This window comes from Nyctereutes procyonoides, unplaced genomic scaffold (assembly GCF_905146905.1).
Source record: "Nyctereutes procyonoides isolate TBG_1078 unplaced genomic scaffold, NYPRO_anot_genome, whole genome shotgun sequence".
In the NCBI taxonomy this organism is placed as follows: Eukaryota; Metazoa; Chordata; class Mammalia; order Carnivora; family Canidae; genus Nyctereutes; species Nyctereutes procyonoides.
The window spans coordinates 11,092,257-11,111,425 of record NW_026575148.1 but is presented as its reverse complement, the minus strand read 5'-3'; the positions used below and the strand labels follow the sequence as shown (position 1 = coordinate 11,111,425).

The 19,169-nt window shown below is 38.2% G+C and overlaps 1 protein-coding gene across 2 annotated transcripts in view; it reads right to left on the bottom strand.

Moving 5' to 3' along the window:
* Positions 1–18,749, bottom strand: part of FAM174A (family with sequence similarity 174 member A) — a 37,729-nt gene extending 18,980 nt beyond the window's left edge. For both annotated transcript variants that reach the window (XM_055312756.1, XM_055312757.1), the window contains exon 1: positions 18,196–18,749. In XM_055312756.1, the coding sequence (XP_055168731.1) occupies positions 18,196–18,629 (434 nt within the window). In that variant the 5' untranslated portion in view covers positions 18,630–18,749. The remainder of the gene's footprint in view (positions 1–18,195) is intronic.
* Between the last annotated feature and the right edge of the window lie 420 nt (positions 18,750–19,169).

The window sequence follows — 19,169 nt, the reverse complement described above, 5'->3', positions numbered from 1 at the left end:
ATTTTAACAGCTGTAGTTCTTTTTTTTTCAAATGAATGCTTTCATTAAGTTCATGACATCCAATCTTGTCTGTGTGTTGATAAGTACACAAATATAATTACAGATGACACTTTTCTATTAGACAAAGTAAATGCATATTGCAGTATGAAAAATTTTGTTGGCTTTTAACAAATAGGGACTTTATAAATGTGTATAGGAAAACATGGAAGATTAAAAAGGCAAAATAAAATAGCTATATGGTTGATTATATTGAATGATATTCACTCATCACATGGCATGCACAGGTAAATGATCTTGATCATATCCATTCCAGGCAATGAAGTTATCATTCAAACAGCTGTCTAATATAGTTGTAGATTCCTCAATGTTCCATTTATACTCAGGTTGGTAAGAATTATTTATGTTTAAATAGCATGTAAAAACTACAGTATAAAAATAAAACTGAACTACTAAAGTAAGCTTGATAAAATTTTATGTTAAAATGTATGAGACCACATAAAATAAACACAACAGAATAAAATTGCATTTTACTACTCTATGAAAGAGAAAACTGATCAATGTAACTTGCTGTATCCATCTGGTTTTATTTTTTTGTTTTCTTTTAAATGAAAGTCTGTAGGGTATTAATAAGTATGGAAAGATCTAAGTAATATTCCTTAATTTCTTCTACGATATATTCAAAAATACGTGAGAAATATAGTATATATTATACATACTCCTCTGAAAGATAAAATGATAAAGCAGATAATTCTTAATAATTCAATGTACAACTATTGATACAAAGTTTTTGTCTTGGTTATTTTTAGCAAAAAGCAAAATAGTGACCAAGAATGATTTTGAAACTAATCACTTTGCCATTATAACATAATAGAAATAAAAATTAGTGAGCCACAATTTTAGTTGACTACGATTTAACAAGAGATCCAACTCAACTAAATACACACATATAAAATACTTTTACCTGACATCTCTCTCATCTTTATTCCCCATTGCCAAAACCCAAATCATCAGTTATCACTTCAAGTCCTTGAAGAAGCAGACACCAATAAAGAAATAAGATTATGTTATGGGTTGAATTGTGTCTCCCTCAAATTCGTATATTGAAGTCCTATCTTCTAGCTCCTCAGACTGTGATCTTATTTGAAGCTGAGTCTTAACATAATCAAGTTAATATAAAATCATTAGAATGGGCCCTAATCCAGTATGAAGTCAAAAAAAGAAAATTTGCAGATAGACACACACACAGGAAGAATACCAAGTATGAAGATCACTATTTTCAAGCCAAGGAGAGACATCTGGAACAGAACCTTCCAAGTATTAGTCTGCTCATTGCCATAACAAAATACCATAAAACTGGGTGCTAAAAAAATGGAAATGTATTTGTTACTATTCTGGAGGCTAGAAAGTCCAAGATCAAGGGACCAGGTTTCATTCTGAGGCTTCTCTTGGTTTGTAAGCAGCCACCACTTCACTGTTTGCTCATATGACCTCTTCTTGGTGTGTGCAGGGAAAGAGCTCTGATCTCTCTCTTTTTTTTTTTAATAGGATGCTCCAGCCCTATTAGATGAGGACATTGCCCTTAAGACCTCATTTGACACTTATCATTTCTTACAAGTCCTATCTTCAAATATAGTCATATACAAATTTGGGAGGGAACCTAAACATTCATTCTAGAATACTCCCTCATAGCCTTCAGAAGGAACCAAGTTTGCCAATATCTCGATTTCCATGTCTAGCCTCTAAAATTGTGCAGTGAAAATTTTTTTGTTGTTTAAGTCACCGAGTTTGCAATATTGTGTTAAAGCAGGCAGCCCTGGCGAAATATAGATCATAGGGTCTATATTAGAGAGGAGGCCTCCAAACGACAAAGGGAGGTAAAAGGAGAAGAGATCCTACAAAGGTTAATGCAGGCCTAAGACCTGTGAAAAAGAGTAGAAAGGAAGGATGGTTGGGTAGGAAGAGCCACAGACCCCAATGCAGTTCTGAGTAGGTTTTGACTAGGCCAACAGGATATCCTTAAGCTAAGGTTGCCTATTAGAAGAGGGAGTCCTCAGTTAATCAGGATGTCCAGGTTTGGCCACACTTGGTCACCGGATGGAAAGAACCAAGAGTTATGGCCCTGGCCTGGAGGCAATGATAGATACAAAGCTGTGGCATCAGGAGACTGACAATCAACTATGTTTCCTGCTGCAGGGTCTCTTAAAGGGAAGTCTAATCAGTGTACCTACCTCCGTGGCTGTAACAATCACAAAGTCCTATTGATCGTACTTCCTGAGAATCATGAAATTCAGTTATAGTGTTCACCACTATCATTAATTGCCTTAACTATTAATATAGTTTAAATACCTGTATATCTCTGTCTGCTCTGGTCATCCTCTAAAATCATCCCCTCCATCCTCTAAAATCTCCAATGGTTTCCTATTGGTCAGGAGTAACAATTATATAATATGGCCTAAAAAGTGCAACTTAGGATAGCTCATACTTACCTTGCTAGACTCACTTTGCTGTTTACTCTACATTCTGCTTCACCTTCTATGCTCTAGTCAAAAAACCTTGTAACTCATATTCCCTTATAATGGCCATGTGGTCTCTGTCATTGGCCTCACACTTTTCCCCACATACCACAGTACTGCTGTGTTAATGCCTATTCATCCTTCAGCTCTAGCTCATCTTTCAGCTCTAGCTTCCTTAGAGAAGCTTCCCCTAATCTACCTAGCTAGGTTACAAATAAACACCTAGTATTGGCTCCCACAGCACCTCTGTACATCTCCTTTAAAGTACATATTAATGACACACTTGTATACTTTTTTGTGTAAGCTATTTGCCTTCCCCCACTAGACTTAGTTTCATAGGGGCAGGAAGTATATCTGTTTTTGCTCACCACTATAACCCTAGTACACAGGGAATAGTATAAAGCAGATGCCTACTATCCGTTAAATAAACTAAAATATATGGAGTGACTATATTGCATTTTCTATGTATAACAATGAAACCTACAATTCTATATGTTAATCAGCACCTCTGGGATAAGAGAATATCATTTCCAAAAATATACCACAGCAAAACTTAACCGAAGCTAACCAATTTTTAAATCATAATATGCATAACTATCTTCTCTTGGGACAAAAAAAAAAAGACTAGAATAAACATATTAAACATGCACTCATCCCAGGACTTCTTACTCATTTAGTATATTTTAGGTCAAGCCCAGGTGATTCTCATACACTTCCCAAATTAGAACCACCAATATTCAGCTTGCACTCTAAACTCTTTTGGAAACGTACAATTACCATATTGTAACATATATACACATCATTTACACTCTAAATAATTGAAGTTTATCCGTTCAAAAGCCAAAGTGACTTTTTTTTTTTTAACCTTCTTTTAAATTCTCAGCATTCTATATGGAACTATATCCAATGCTAAAGATATCCCTGCTTTACTAGACGGGTAAATGAGTTAATTCTACTTTTAAATTTTTATTTATTTTGCTATTGAGATTTTATTTATTTATTTATTTATTAGAGAGAGAGAAAGAGAGAGAGCATGAGCAGGGGAACAAGGTGAGGGGCAGAGGGGGAAACAGACTCCCCGCTGAGCAGGGAGCCGGATCCCAGGACTCCAGGATCATGACCTGAGCTAAAGACAGACACTTAAGAGACTGAGCCACCCAGGCACCTAATTCTACTCTTTTTGAAATCTCAAGATTATTATTGTTATTCCACTTTGATGTAAAACAATAATGCTCTTGGGAGGTGTTGACCCCATGTTGAAGTTTTCAGACTACTGTGCTTTTTAAAAATTCCTTTGGTTTCTCTTCATAATTATCCTTGGGTCCTTTCTACTGGCCTTCAGCTACCAAGCTCTGTCAGGATCATGACCTTGACCAAGTGCAACACTAACTAGAAGACTCCCCCAATAAAGTATCCTGTCACTGTTTATCTCCAGTAAAATGTTCACTGCTAACACTCAAAAGTTAAAAAAAAAAATCAAATGTATGTTCATCTATATTTAATACTGTAATGTTGTTTTCTGATATAGCCCTTTTCTCACCCACTCCCTGTAATCTAGTACATATAATGAGTTCCTGTGTTTAGACTTATCTATTTGATAGTATACTGGTAGACAACCCCAGGTAAAGTAAATCCTAAATAAATATCACTTAGCTTAGCTAGGAAGTGTCCTGCATACAACTCCTTTGTTCACCTCTCTCTTGGTCTTTACATGGATTTCCTACTGTTCTTTTTCAGGCACTAAAGCTTGAGATGTAAGGCTTGAAAACTCTCTGATCTACATTTCTAAATGAGTTCAGCATGGAATTATTTTCCAACCAACTTTAAAGTCCTATTTACAAATTTCCAAAGTTCATTCTACCTCACTTCTTAATCTATGACCAATCCCCCGACAGATTGCTCTTACAATCTCCCCAGCTCTCACCCTATCTCTAACCTTGTCAAACCTACTGTCTCACTGATTACAACCATTTTCAGAAGTCCAATACTACATACACAGAGTTAGGTGTGAAGAGGCATCAAAAATTTCAGTAAAACCCCCAAAATATATTACAAATGCAACTCTAGACATACAAAATTACTAATAATGTTAATATTTACCTAGTATGCACATATGTCAGGCACTGAACCAATCAGCTTACAAGCATTATATAATATAATCCTCACAACAATCACAATTTTACACATAGAAAGGCAAGGTTTAAAAAAAAAAAAACAAACTTGAGACAGTATATGGTAGAGCTAGGATTCAAACACAAGTACTTGACTCCTGAGTCTGGGATCTTAAACATTAAGTGAGACTGTCTTCCCAATGAATCAAAGTAATTTTAATCAAGGTCACAAAATCAGCTACCAAAACAGTCTTTTGATCCCCAATACAACGATCTTACATTATACCAAAATGAATATAATATTCTATGAACTATGTTTTCTGGTTCACCCTTTCATAGTAAAAAGTAGTAACCTGGTAGCTACTTGCATTAACAAGTATATTTATGTTCTAATTAAGCCATCTCTTAGTTTTGATCACAGTAGCAGAATCTGCTTCTTGTATATCCAAAAGGAAACCTTATTCTGCTTTAACAGTATCATGATTTTGTTTAGAGAGCAATTGGACCCAGCCCTAAGAGATAGATAATGATCATAATAATTGGTGTAAACCAATCATGAAAATATAATTTTCCTTTTGCCAGTCATTGTCTAGGGCTGAGCAGATAAAGCAGTTCAGACAAATGAGGTAGAATGGGATAACTCCAGCAGTGCAGTTTTTGGGAAAGACTTTTTTCCCTGATAAAGAATATAGGAAGACAGGCCTCTCTTCAGGCCCTCTTTCCTGTTTGAGACACTACTGTGTGAGAACCGAATCCTTAAAGCTGAGGTAGCCAGCCATCTTATGGAGGGACAAGGATGGAAAAAATTAATTCTTGATAACCTCACTAAATTGCTGAACCAAGTCGGAGCCTCCCCATATTCATGATAAGTAAGTAACAACAACAACAAAATATGCCCTTATGTTAAAGTCACTTTTAATTGGATATTGTACTACTTATAGGTAAACTTCCCAACTGATCAGGGGACTTATCAGCTTCTTTGAGTTAGGTTGCCAATCTTCCATCACTCAGACGTGCATTTGTTCTAATTTTTTTTAAGAACCTCTTAGGCAGGTTGGTATTACCAATCCCTCCATTCTAAATAATCACTTTATTTTTCTTAGCATTTTTCAATTGGTATTGGTATTACCAATTGGTATTACCAATCCCTCCATTCTAAATAATCACTTTATTTTTCTTAGCATTTTTCAATAAAAAATGCAGTGCCACAGAAAAGCCCACTAAAACTTTTCAGTTTGATCCCACACTTGCTTTTTCAGTGATTCAGTAGTCTCACCTCCATCTAGATCATAACCTTTCCATTTTTTTTCTCTCCTCAGATTCAGTACCCCAAATTTATGAACACAACTGTTTTTAAACTGGACTCCTCAAAGTCCTACATTTCAGTGGAAAGGTAGCCAGTCTCTATCACTAAAAAAGATGGAACTCTAACATTAGAACAATGCACAAGGCCTGCTATCTTGTGACCTGTCAGGTCTACTGGCTCTATCCTCTCTAGGAAATTACTACGCCTGTAAGCTCTTTTGAATGGGTAACGGCAGTTAATGAAGTAATGGACTGTGCAAAATCCCCTATTCTAAGCCACGACTAATATGACCCTCCAATGGGCACTTTTTCTAAGGGTTGTCAATCTCTAGACTGGATGGTGACTGATGATGTGGCCTAGTCTATAAAAATAAGCCAATCAGAATATCTACCTTACGAAGTCAATATAGAAGAAAACACATGTACATAGGTGCAAATAAGAACATGAGGCAATCTGAGGCTGTGTTGGAGATTAACAAACTCATGGAGAGACTGCAAGGCACATGGAGTAAAGGAAATAATGGGTCACAGTAGCCCTAACTTACTAAATTACTTAATTTTTACTAAGAAAGTAAAAAGTACGAGCAGGAGCTAGAACCTATGAAGTAGAAAAAGATATACACAGTGAATGAGTAAGCTAGTTAAATGCAAGAAAAAAAAAGAGAAGGTAATTAAAATGTAGATAAACACAGTAAATGAGTAAGCTAGTCAAATGCAAGAAAAAAAAAGAGAGAAGGTAATTAAAGTGTAGATAAATTCTGTTAATTTTATATAGCCATATAATTTTTTTCAAGAGTAGGACAGTTTTCCAATGGGTATCAATGTGCCTCCATTATAATGAGTAGTTTGTAAGACACGGTGCAAAGGTAACTGCAAAAGCATTATTTGCTTATTATTTTTAGTATCATTAATAATTTGTTTTATTATTCTGTAAAATGTAAATTCATCCAAATGAAAAAGTAAAAATATGATCAATCACTTTGAGAACTCACTGAACAATATCAAAGAAATATGAGTCAAATTCAAACTCTGGGTTCTGCAGGGTCTTGGACATTTTCCAGCTATATGACCTTTGATGTATCTCTTTTTATAGCAGACATTACTAGTGCTCACCTAATGTAGAACTCTCTCTCTCTCACTTCCCAGCTTTTCATACAATTAGTCTCCTTTTTAGGCTGAAGCAGTCAAAAGCGCCTATAACATCCTTTCGTCTCTTCTACCAAGCTCTGACAACTGTGGAGGGCTTAGGTTGAAATGTCAAAATCCTAAGATCAAGGTCAGCCAAACTGCTGAGTTGCCGTCCTGGGGCAACTGTCCTAGAGGACAATCCAAGCCTGCAGCTGAATTTTCATAAAGGAGAAATAAACTTTACTGCATTAAGCCATTGAGATTGAGTTTATTACCTCAGACTCTCACATCCATCCCAATAACTATAAAATCATTTACCTCATAGATGAGAATAAAGTAACATAATGTTAAAGGAAAAAAAAAAAGCTTATAGGGGTGCCTGGGAGGCTCAGTTGTTAAGCGTCTGCCTTCAGCTCAGGGCTTGATCCCAGGGTCCTGGGATCGAGTTCCATATCTGGTTCCCTGCAAGGAAAAATTACTTAATTTTTATTAAGAAAGTAAAAAGTACAAGCAGGAGCCAGAACCTATGAAATAGAAAAAGATATACACAGTGAACGAGTAAGCTAGTCAAATGCAAGAAAAAAAAAAAAAGTGTCTCTCACGAATAAATAAAATCTTAAAAAAAAACTTTATAAAAGTTCTATATAAATCTATATAAATTAAATGTTGTCGAATATACCTAGTGAAAAGAAAGATATATAAATGATACCATAAGGTTATAATTATTCAAAATATAATATGTTGCTAACATGTAGTGACATTCATAGACCTGCATAATAAAAGAAAATTAAAACTAAAACTATTATGTCAACTGGAGGAAAAGAAGCCTACACGGAATAGTATAACATGTACACATCTGCATGTAAATCAACTAGTACAAAAAGTTTATTTTTATCCTTTCAATCTTTAGTCATAATACTGAGAAAACTCAAATGCAAGGAAAAAAAAGAGAACAAATAAAATTACAATAAAGAGACAAGTTACAGTATATTTTAATATTTTTACTTTAGAAAAATATAAGTTTGGCTAAATAGAAGGATTAACATTACGTGCCAACCAAAATCTAAGAAGATTCAGTATCTTCATGTTATTCTGAGAACTGTCAAGCTCCTGCCTATTTCTTATTATAGAAAAAAAAAAAGCCAGTATTAAAATAACAGTAAAGATCTCTGAAAAATAATTAGGAAAAGCCTAAATGATTTCTTAAGAAAATGACTTTGATTTCAAATTTATGATTTAGTATTTTTCACGCCACTTTATATTATACTAAGCAATGCAACTTATCAAAATGTACTTTTCAATCCAATTTTAACTTTGTTTTTCATATTTGAGAAAAGACAGAGCTTAAGTAATTTTAAAAATATAGATTTGAGAGTTTCTTTACCAAAAATAAAATTAAAGGCCAATTTTTTAATATAAAAGATAAATAGCAACATGGGCAATGGAGACCATGACAAAACAACTCAAACTTTGAAGAGTAGGATAAGCAGAGATCATATTCAAGATATTCAGCTATTTAACAAACCGTAAAATGTAAGAATCAACTGATCAAGACAGATGCTAGCTGTAACAACTGGCCCAAGTGTACTGGTACAGTGTACTGGTATATACCATCTGAGTATTAGTACTAAAATTTCATAATTCACATTTGTTGATTATTTTGTTTTCAGGAAAACTCGGTAATAACTAACCAGATGCATCTCATTCCAGTTTATCCTATCTGTCCCAAATCTAACCTTTTTAGTCACCAGCAAACGCATCTCCCAGTTATACTTATTACAATTCATCCCGATTACTGCAGTTATTTTAGGTAACTATAATGTATATTATCTTGGATAAATATCTGCAAATAATTTATATATTTTAAACAGTCCCAGTTGACTTTTCTGCACAGCCACAGAACATGGGTCCATAGCTCTTCAAGTATAGAAAGCACGTGAAGTTAAAATGACTGGATTATTAGTTAATGTTAACACCTGTTGCACAACTACCTCACATTTCATTTTTTTTTTAAGATTTTATTTATTTATTCATGAAAGAGAGAGAGAGAGAGAGAGAGAGAGAGGCAGAGGGAGAAGCAGGCTCCATGCAGAGAGCCTGATGTGGGACTTGATCCTGGGACTCCAGGATCACGCCCTGGGCCAAAGGCAGGCGCTAAACCGCTGAGCCACCCAGGGATCCCCTACCTCACATTTCTAATCATTTCTACACTTTGCTTTAGTTTTTCCCATACATTCTTCCTAAGTCCTTCTGCTATTTATTTAGGAAACATCTGAATATCTATTTTAGAAAAAGGTCTAAGGAATAAATAGTATAGAGAGGGCAGACAAGTGAACTATCATTACAACTATTATTGAATGGAAATACTGCCATTATACTGATGCTGTGCCTGAATGTTTGTGTCCCTCCGACATTCATGTTGAAATCTAACCACCAAGGTGATGATATTAGGAAGTCAGGTCTTTGGCAGGTGAACCAGTCATGAGAGTGGAGCCTTCATAAATAGAATTAGTGCCCTTATAAAAGGAGCCCCAGTAATCAATCCCCTCTACCCGTCCACCATGTGAGGTTACAGCTAGGAGACACTATTTATGAATCAAAAAGTGAGCTCTCAGCAGACACCAAATCTGCCAGTATCATAACGTTGGACTCGCCAGTCTCAAGAACTGTGAGAAGTAAATTTACATTGTTTATAAATCATCTAGTTAGTCTGCAGTACTTTTGTTATAGCACCCTAAATGAACCAAGACAACAAGGTGGTATGGGATATCACAGAGGTTTTTTGATACAGCTGATTTTTTATTTTCATCTTCAAAGACAACTAGCAGTTTGATTTAAAAAAAAAAAATGCGTGTAATCCCTCTGCTTGAAAAATGCTCTTCCATAAACATACGGCACACTTGAACATAAGATAAATATGGAAAATGATGAAAAAAAGTTAGATTAAGGAGGACCTTAAATGTTAAGCTAAGGAATATGAACCTTATCCCACCAAATGTCTTAGAATAACACTGCCCAACGAATCTTCTGCCATAATGGAAATAGTCTATACTGTGCGGTCCAATATTGGCAGCTGACCAGTAGACTCAAGTGATTACTTGAGCTATTGAAATGTGGCTAGTGCACCTAAGAAGCTGAATTTAATTTTAACTTACTGCAGTTTTTAAAAAGCCACATGTAGCTAGTTGGCTACCATATTGTACAGCCATAAAGCACAACTGTAAGTACAGAAAATGATCAGATTTAAATTTTAGAAGGAACAATAGCTGTTTAGTGAGGAAGGTAGGCTGAAGGACGGACACACTTGGAAGTGAAGAAACAAATTTGAATGGTAGCACAGTAGCCAAATGATGTGAGCCTAAAGGAATGTGATATCAAAGGAGCTGGCCAAGTGGTAATGTAGCCAAGAGCTATTTATGAAATGAAACTGTATGAATGGATATAAATGGTAAACAAAAGGGACACTTGGGATGGCTCAGGTTTCCATTCAAGAAACCGTGTATAAGGTGATACCATTTACCTTTACAGAACAGCGCAAGGAAGGTTTGGAAACAAAAATGATGGTTTCAATTTGAACTTCATGAGTTTGAATCATATATCCATAAAAGTTGGCTGGCAATACATAATGGAAACTCAGAAGGCAATCAAGAGCTTAGAGGTGGTAATCAAAGAAGTGAATTTTGGATGGCTCACTCAGAATACACGGACAGTCAAATTGCAGAGTTAAGGAAAGGACCCATAGAATATCCAAATACAGAAGAGGTAAAAGTCATCCTCCTCCACAAACATTTAATGAAGGCGTTGTCTTCTAAGAATGTGGCAGGGACCAAAGATGAATACAATGCAGATTCTCTTCTCTAGGAGGTTAGAGGTATAAAAGAATTCTAATAGTAGGAAGAGTAGTCCATGAGGGAAAGAAGTTCATGAATAACCTGGAGAATAAATAATGAAAGAGTTAAGAAAATCTGAAGTTGAAATAAGAAATAAAATATTGATTGCTACAGGAAAGACAGGAAAGTGTCCATGAAACTGATGGGATAAAGTTATTAATTATCTCCTGCAAGGGCACTTTTAGAACAGTAGAAGTAGAGAGCAGACTACAACAACCAGAGGAGCAAATGGAAGGTATGGAAATAGGGAGTATTTCAATGGAGGACATCTCTCCTCTGTCATCCATGCTATTGCCACCACATGGACTTTATTTAGAATCTCTCTTCCCATGTCTTCTCAAGGACCTTCCTTTCCTTTAACTTCAATATTTCTTTGTCTATTGGCTCTTTTCCTACTACTAACATTTGAATATACTCCAATATTATATTCTTAAATGAACACCTCCTCCCCATTCAATACTTCTCCCTGACAAAATAGCCAAGATTGTTAAGAGTGACCAAAACATATCCGAGGAGAAAAGGCCAACTGAAAAGTAGACTTCAGTTATAGGAAAAGTTATTAGATCATTCATGTTGATAAGAAATAAAGATTCCAGCCTTTGATACAAATTTAATAGTTTTTGCTGTATTAACTGTCCAAATAGCCTTGTCTTTCTCCTAAGCAGCCTCCCCCAACTAGCTTAATCTCTTGCTACTGTATTCCTCAAAGTTCAATCCATTATCACAAAAAGCAGTGATACTCTTTCACTAGATGTTAAGCTCCTTGAGGAAAAATATGACATATTAATTATCCTTCTAAGTTACTATAACCAGACTGTTATGTCACTCAAACTTATGCAATACCCAGAACAGTTTATTAAGTAACACAAGTCACTCAAACTTATGAAATGTTTGGACTGAATTTAAAGTAGTCAACACAATAAATTCCCCAACCACTTCTTTGCATAGTTCACATTCAGCACCATTTTACAGACATTCTCTAACCACTGCGCCATAATTGCGAATGGTTTACTGATATGCCAAAACAAAAATCCCCTCAGCTTTTGAGTTGCTAACAGGGCCCAAGGTAGACAGAGATCAGAGTAAATAGACGCAAGCATTCATCCCACATGGATATCAATTTCTAAGTGTGGGATGACATGGAAAAGGTTGGGAAGTGTGCCCTGGGCCTAATAAATTAACCTCATTACTTCTATCTCCCAGGACTGCCCACCTGATGGAAAACTACTTAAGTAGAGAGGATCCTATCATCATATGTAGAAAAACAGAGTGAAGAGATAGCTTTAACAGGACTCCGCCAAGATAACTACAGGAGAAAAGAGAGAAGACCAGTGGAAGAGATCAGAAAAGAGTAATGAAAGAAGAAATATAACCGTCATTATCACTACTAAAATTCATTGAACAATTATGTGCCAGGAACTGTGCTAAGTATTTTATATAGGTTCTTGAAACAATCCTTTCTGGTAAATCCTATCATTTTCTCTATTTTACAAAACCTGAGCTGAACCCTAGATCTGCCATTTAACCCAAGGATACATACAACAATTATACTCTCCTGAAAAGCTACGATTATAACTCAAGAAATCTTACTTCTCATCAGACTACACTGAAATGAGATCAGGACAGCTTAATGAAACAGGGGTCAAGGCAAGAAAAATAACTCAAGTATTAAACGATAAGCAACAAATACAGCCAGACCATTCAGAATCATGAGTCTTCTGGTAGAATCAAGAACACTTGGTAATTTGAAGGTGATTACAGACTGGTGGTCAAATTGCAGTACACTTTTTAAACTGGTCATAGGAACTTGTATTTTATTTTATTTTATTTTATTTATTATTTTATTTTATTATTTTATTTGTTTAAAAGGTTTTTATTTATTTATTCATGAGAGACACACAGAGAGAGGCAGAGACACAGGCAGAGGGAGAAGCAGGCTCCATGCAGGGAGCCTGACATGGGTGACGTGGGACTCGATCCTGGTTCTCCAGGATCAGGCCCTGGGCTGAAGGCGGCGCTAAACCACTGAGCCACCCGGGGCTGCCCGGAACTTGTATTTCAAATGCTGGATTATAAAAAAAATATCTGGCAAGATAGGTATGAATAATTTATATTCCTCCTTGAAACGTGGAGCAAAGGTGGAGTAGGGAGATAAACATCTCTTGCTTGTGGTGACTATATCCTTTTTCTGTTTGCAGGGACATTCCTTTATTGGTAGTAACTCTACCACAATAAACATAGTCTGATGAGGTAATAATTAGGATTGTAACCATCTCTGCCAAGAGGTGGGGCAAATTTATTTCCCCTTCCATGAGAGTCAATTCCTGAGCTGAGGGACAAAGAGACTGAAAACCACTTCATATCTATCTAGTGGAAAGAAACTTCTGTTTTGGTTTCTTACCTCCTAAACTGCTTTAATTCCTACCTGTTATCAAAACATGATTCTTCGGTTAGTCTTTGACTTTCTGAAATTTAAAAAAATCCCCTTTAGTTTAAGTTAACCAGGACTGTTTAATGTGTTTAACCAAAATAGTGAGTGATACAAGCAGTAACGTAATCCTTTAATATTAGAAGTAAGCAGGAAATAAAAAGTATACAAGAGATGGAAGAGGGGGTTCTTATTTCTTTTGAAAAATCTAGTAAACTACTTTCCCTACCTAAATATTTATTTTTTCTGTCTGGCCACCTACTTCACATACTAGATATCTGGGTGCAAACACTGCATTTACTCCTGGATTAAAAAAAAAGTAGAAGAAGAAGAAATAAATGGCTTCTGTTCTCATCCGGTTTCTGAGTCTTCTCATTTCACAGTGACTCTGTACATATCAGACTGCTGTACAACTGATACATAATCACCTTGACATTTTGGTATTTGACCACAAAGCCACATTAGCATTTTACAGTATTTTAAGACTATGACTAAACGTTTTGGGAAAATAAGTTTCATCGCTGCAGAGAATATCAATTCTTTAGGAACGTATACTTGTTAAATATATTTCTAAGCTCTGAGTCTCTATAACATTCAATATATCCTACCTAGTTGAACAAACGATGACAAACCAGGAGAATTTATACTTGTTGAGAAAACTCCACTTTCCAAGAATGTATCAATACATGGAATTTAAGACAGGGGCTTTTCTTATCTTGAGCACTGCTGATTCTCACTACAGGGCCTACCTACCACTGTCACACTGTCAGTGCTCAAGAGTATTTACTGAATAAATGACAGTGAGTAAACACATAAATGTTAAATAGTCAAAGTATTCCCTATTTCTGCCTAAAGTGAGTGATATCTATTGATATCTTATGATTTTATAAGTAGTGCTGAAACCATATGTCCTCTGGGAGTATAAGAAAATAAATCCTATAAGTCAGATTCCTGTTAAGTAACCAGATGGGAAAGATATCTTTATCAATCCCACATTTATAATTCAATAATGAATAGCTCCAGAGGGAATTGAGGTAGAAATATGTACGATCAGATTAGTAATAGAAATTGCTGTAAAATATCACTACTCCCTGTGTCTAGCAAATCAAAAAACCTTTGGCGGAGGAAAGGGAAGTAGGTGGCTGAGGTATAATACCAAATTATTTCAGGTTGGCACAGATACAATAATCAATAAATGCTAAGGTCAACGCAACTTTTTAAAAATAAAATTTAGGGTTTTTAATACTCACAAAAGCTATTATTTTTAAATAGAAAAGTACTGTGCATACAATACTCGTTTATTTGTCCTAAAATAAGTCAGCCGTTCGTATTTGCAAAATCACTTTAAATTGGTTACTTTAAGTAATCACAGGAAGCAGTATGGTAGCTACGTATGTTGGAAAAGTTCAGACAGGCCTGGGTTTCAATGCAGTTCTGCTATAGTCTATATATGTGTCCCTTAGACAAGTTATTTAACCTCAATTTCTTTACCTGTACAAGAATAGTGGTTATTTAGTTTGAAGGTATTTGCAGGTACTAAAATGGAAAATGCCTATGAAGTGTGTGGCATTGTATCTGGTACATAAACAACAAATGTTAGATGTCAGGATGATAAATAAAATTTCAAAAATAAGGTTTCAGTTACAAAGTAAAGACTTTTAAAGAAAACTAATTTAGTGCCTTACCTTATAGGTATAGGAACCATTAAAATTAAATTAATATTGTGTATTTACTAGGCACTAAGTATTAGTTAAGACCTGCCTTTTATTACTTTTCCAGAGCATCCTATATATTCTTTATTATCTGTATGACTGTTTGATTAGTGTCTCTCTGCTCCTGTAGTCTCTAAGTGCTCGGAGGAAGAAATGCCTATTTCACTCACACTGGAACCTCAGTGCCCAGTTCTGAGCAGCTGAATAAATACTGACTGCCCTGAATGAGCTGGTACACGAAATTTCAGGCTCATCTGCACCTTATAAAATAGCTTTCTTTCCCCACTTTACATGAGAGGATCTTTTTTTTTTTAATTAAAGATTGTATTCATTTATTCATGAAAGACACACATACAGAGAGAGAGAGAGAGAGAGGCAGAGACACAGGCAGAGACACAAGCAAGCTCCATGCAGGGAGCCCGACGCGGGACTGGATCCTGAGTCTCCAGGATCACGCCCTGAGCTTAAGGCTGTGCTAAACCGCTGAGCCACGCGCGGGCTGCCCTGAGTTTGGTGGTCCTATGTCTTTAACACCTCATGAACATGTTCTCACTTTTCCCTCAACAGAAAAGTGGACCTGGATTTGCTGGCTTTATCAATAGCAATATCTTGCTCAGATAATGCTGTTTACAACAGTGGTTCTCAAATGTTTTGGTCTTGGGATTCCTTTACATTCTTAAAGATTATTTGGTACTCCAAAGAATTTATGTTTATGTGGATTACACATATCGATACTTAATATATTAAACCTAATACGTTTTATATTTATCATTTAAAATAAATATAAAACTTTATTATTTAAAATAATAAATCCATTACATGTTGACATATCTTTTTTTTATGAAAAATGTAATCGTCAAGAAGAAAACTAAAAAAGGTGAAAAACGGCACTGATACAGATTTTCTCAAATCCCTTTAATGTTTGGCTTAAACAAATAGAACTAGATAGAAAAAGGAAAACAGCCAGGTTTTGATATTTTCTCCTGCATTCAATCATTTGCAATGTGTGTTTGGTTGAAATAAAGAAAGAAAATCCAGGTTCCCACATATGTATGAACTTGGAAAAGGGAGGAGCAAGGTAACTGACTTTTTTTAATACTAGTGTTTCTTTTTCTTTAATACTACACCAAAACTCCACAGGACGTAAAAACTAGTTAGACGGTGTTCCCTCGGCTCTTTTCTTGGCTGAATCCTTCAGAAAGTGACATCTTAGCTCTATACGTCAGCTCTTCAGATAGACAGTCGCCAACTAAGCCACTGAAATAATAACCTTATTTTAGATTTTTCCATCTTATACTCTTATTATAGATTTCTTCCAAGTCAATCTTATTATATGGTATATTTAAATATCACAATGGATGCCATTAAACAATTTAACTTCAGCAATAAAAAGATGTATCAAACGAAGGTGACTGATAATAATGTCACCAATTTAATTACATAATTCCTTTTCTACTTTATAAGGGATTAAGTAGAATAATAAGTGGCAATCAATCATCTACTTGTATTCATAATCTGGTACTTAAACAACATAATGACCTGGTCTACTAAGTCCACCTAGACATCTTGCTAAGGGGAAAAAATTCAAACAAACAGTGGAATTTACAATTATAGATTACTTAAACCCCATGGGACACCAGATAAATCACAGTTAAGGGGAAAGGTGCCATTTAAGTCATCATATATGTTCCAAAGCTGGAATTTAAAGAATTCCATAATCTAGCATTCTGTAGTAAGAATGGGCACAAGATTATTTATTTTGTAAATTTAAACTTTTGAATGACTTAGATTATTCACAGATGAATTCATTTTAGAAAGGCTGTTTTGGAAGGTGAAGTATCAAATGTATTCATTCACGAATTCAAAATTCAATAAATTCAAAGTCAGATTTAGTTGTATTAAGTACTAAATATTTGCTCTAATATTAAAACCTGAGTATGCTGGACATTCTTTTTCCTTTGGCTGCATAGGTTTTCTATCATGCCAATTGGTAACACTTTGCACTGAGATACCTTGTGCCATGTCAAGTGAGTGCTAAACACTTCTGATTAATGAGGCACACGGCATAGACTGGACTGTACAAAACTGTTGCTTTTCCTGGCCAAAAACAAGAGGAATGTAGGAAACTTCATATAGTATAATCTAATGAATTAAGTGGCAGATTAAACACCAATATGAGAACATGCTGGCAAGGAGTAACTTTCCTTTTAAATTTTAGAAAATAGGGCAGCCCGGGTGGCTCAGTGGTTTAGCGCCTGCCTTCAGCCCAGGGCATGATCCTGGGGTCCTGGGATCGGGTCCCACGTCGGGCTCCGTGCATGGTGCCTGCTTCCCCTCTGCCTGTGCCTCTGCCTCTCTCTGTGTGTATAATAAATAAATAAATAAATAGGTAGGTAGGTATTTTTTTTTTAAATGAATTTTACAAAATAACATACTCACAAGGTCTTTCTGCACTAGTATGAATCCAACAATACTAACAATTTCCGAGTAAGGGACGGCGTTGTGCAAAGAACTCCAGGGCTCACAGATGCTACTACTATTCAGGAATCCTGGCCCTGCTAGAAGTCTACACCCGGATAGGCAAAACGAGAGAGTACACGACAACACACAGAGAGGAGTCTTAGTGCGGTCAGGAAAATATTTCCGGGGATCCCCGACTGGCTCAGCGGTTGAGCATCTACCTTGGGCCCAGGGCGTGACCCCGGGGTCCCGGGATCGGGTCCCACGTCGGGCTCCCGGTGCATGGAGCCTGCTCCTCCCTCTGCCTGTGTCTCTGCCTCTCTCTCTCTCTCTCTCTGTGTGTGTGTGCCTCTCATGAATAAGTAAATAAAATCTAAAATAAAATAAAACAAAACAAAATAAATAAAAGACTCCTTGCTCTTCAAGGAGAGTGCGCCCTTCGAGCACGTAGTAATACGGTATGATTCATGAACGGAAGAGGGTAAGTGCTTGGTGGCCTCAGGTCTTGCAGCGGTGCCCCCGCGCGTCGCCATGGCCACCCGCGCAGGCAGGTGGCGGGTAACCGGGGCTCGCAGGTGCAACGCCAGGTCGCTGCCCGGCCGCAAGCAAGGTCACCCGGCAGCCCGTCTCGCCGAGGCCCCGCCTCACCTGACGGTCCTGACGACGAAGTACACCAGCACCGCGCCGCTCACCACCATCAGCACGGTCAGGGCCCGCTGGGTCATCGGCTTGTCGCCGGGGTTGGGGCTCACGGCCAGGCTCCCGCCCGCCGAGTCTTCCTCCCGGGCCTTCCCGCCGGAGTCGTCCGCGGCCAGCCCCGCCCGGGGGCTGCTGCCGTTGCCGCCCTCCGCGCCCCGCGGCCCCGCGGCGTCTGCGGGCGCCCGGCCCGGCGACCCGGCGGCGGTGGGGCCGGGACGCAGGGGCGGCGAGGTCCCCGGGGCCGCGGGGCCCGGCGCGGCCGCCTGCAGCAGCGAGGCCCAAGCGCCCGCCCGGCCCGGCGGCGGCGGCGGCAGCAGCAGCAGCAGCAGCAGGGCGGCGGCCAAGAGCGGGCTGACGCCGCGGCCGCAGCGCGAGCCCTTCATCGTCCCCGGAGCGCCCTCTCAGCGCGCGGGAGCCGCCGGGCCCGCCGCCCTGGCTCCACGAGGGACCATGGGCGCCGCGGCGAACGCAGAAGCGGCGACCCACCCCTGGACCGCGGCCCGGCGGGGGCAGGTGGCAGGGGCAGCGGCGGCGGCCGCGGCAGCTGCCCGGGGAACCGGAAGTCCGTACATCGCCGCCGCCCGCGATACTACGGACGCTTTCGGTTGCTAACGAGCAGCGGCAGGCGCCTTCGATGACGTCAGGCGCGCTCCGCCGAGTGCGCATGCGCTCTGCCCGTCTAGTCCCGAAGGGAGAAAGCGAACCGGGAGCGCCTGGAAGCTCCTCGAGGAGTCCCCGTGGAGCAGAGCTGCGGCGGCACGGCTAAGCGTCGGTCCAGACCAGCTACACTTTCCCCTCAGCTCAGGTACAGGTGACGGGCGTGCTCCGGGCCGCCCCCGGGACCCGGGGCTCTCTCTCCTGAGAGCATCTGCTGCACGCACTGGACGATTGTGGGCTCCTGAGACGCGAGGCCCCTGAGAAGT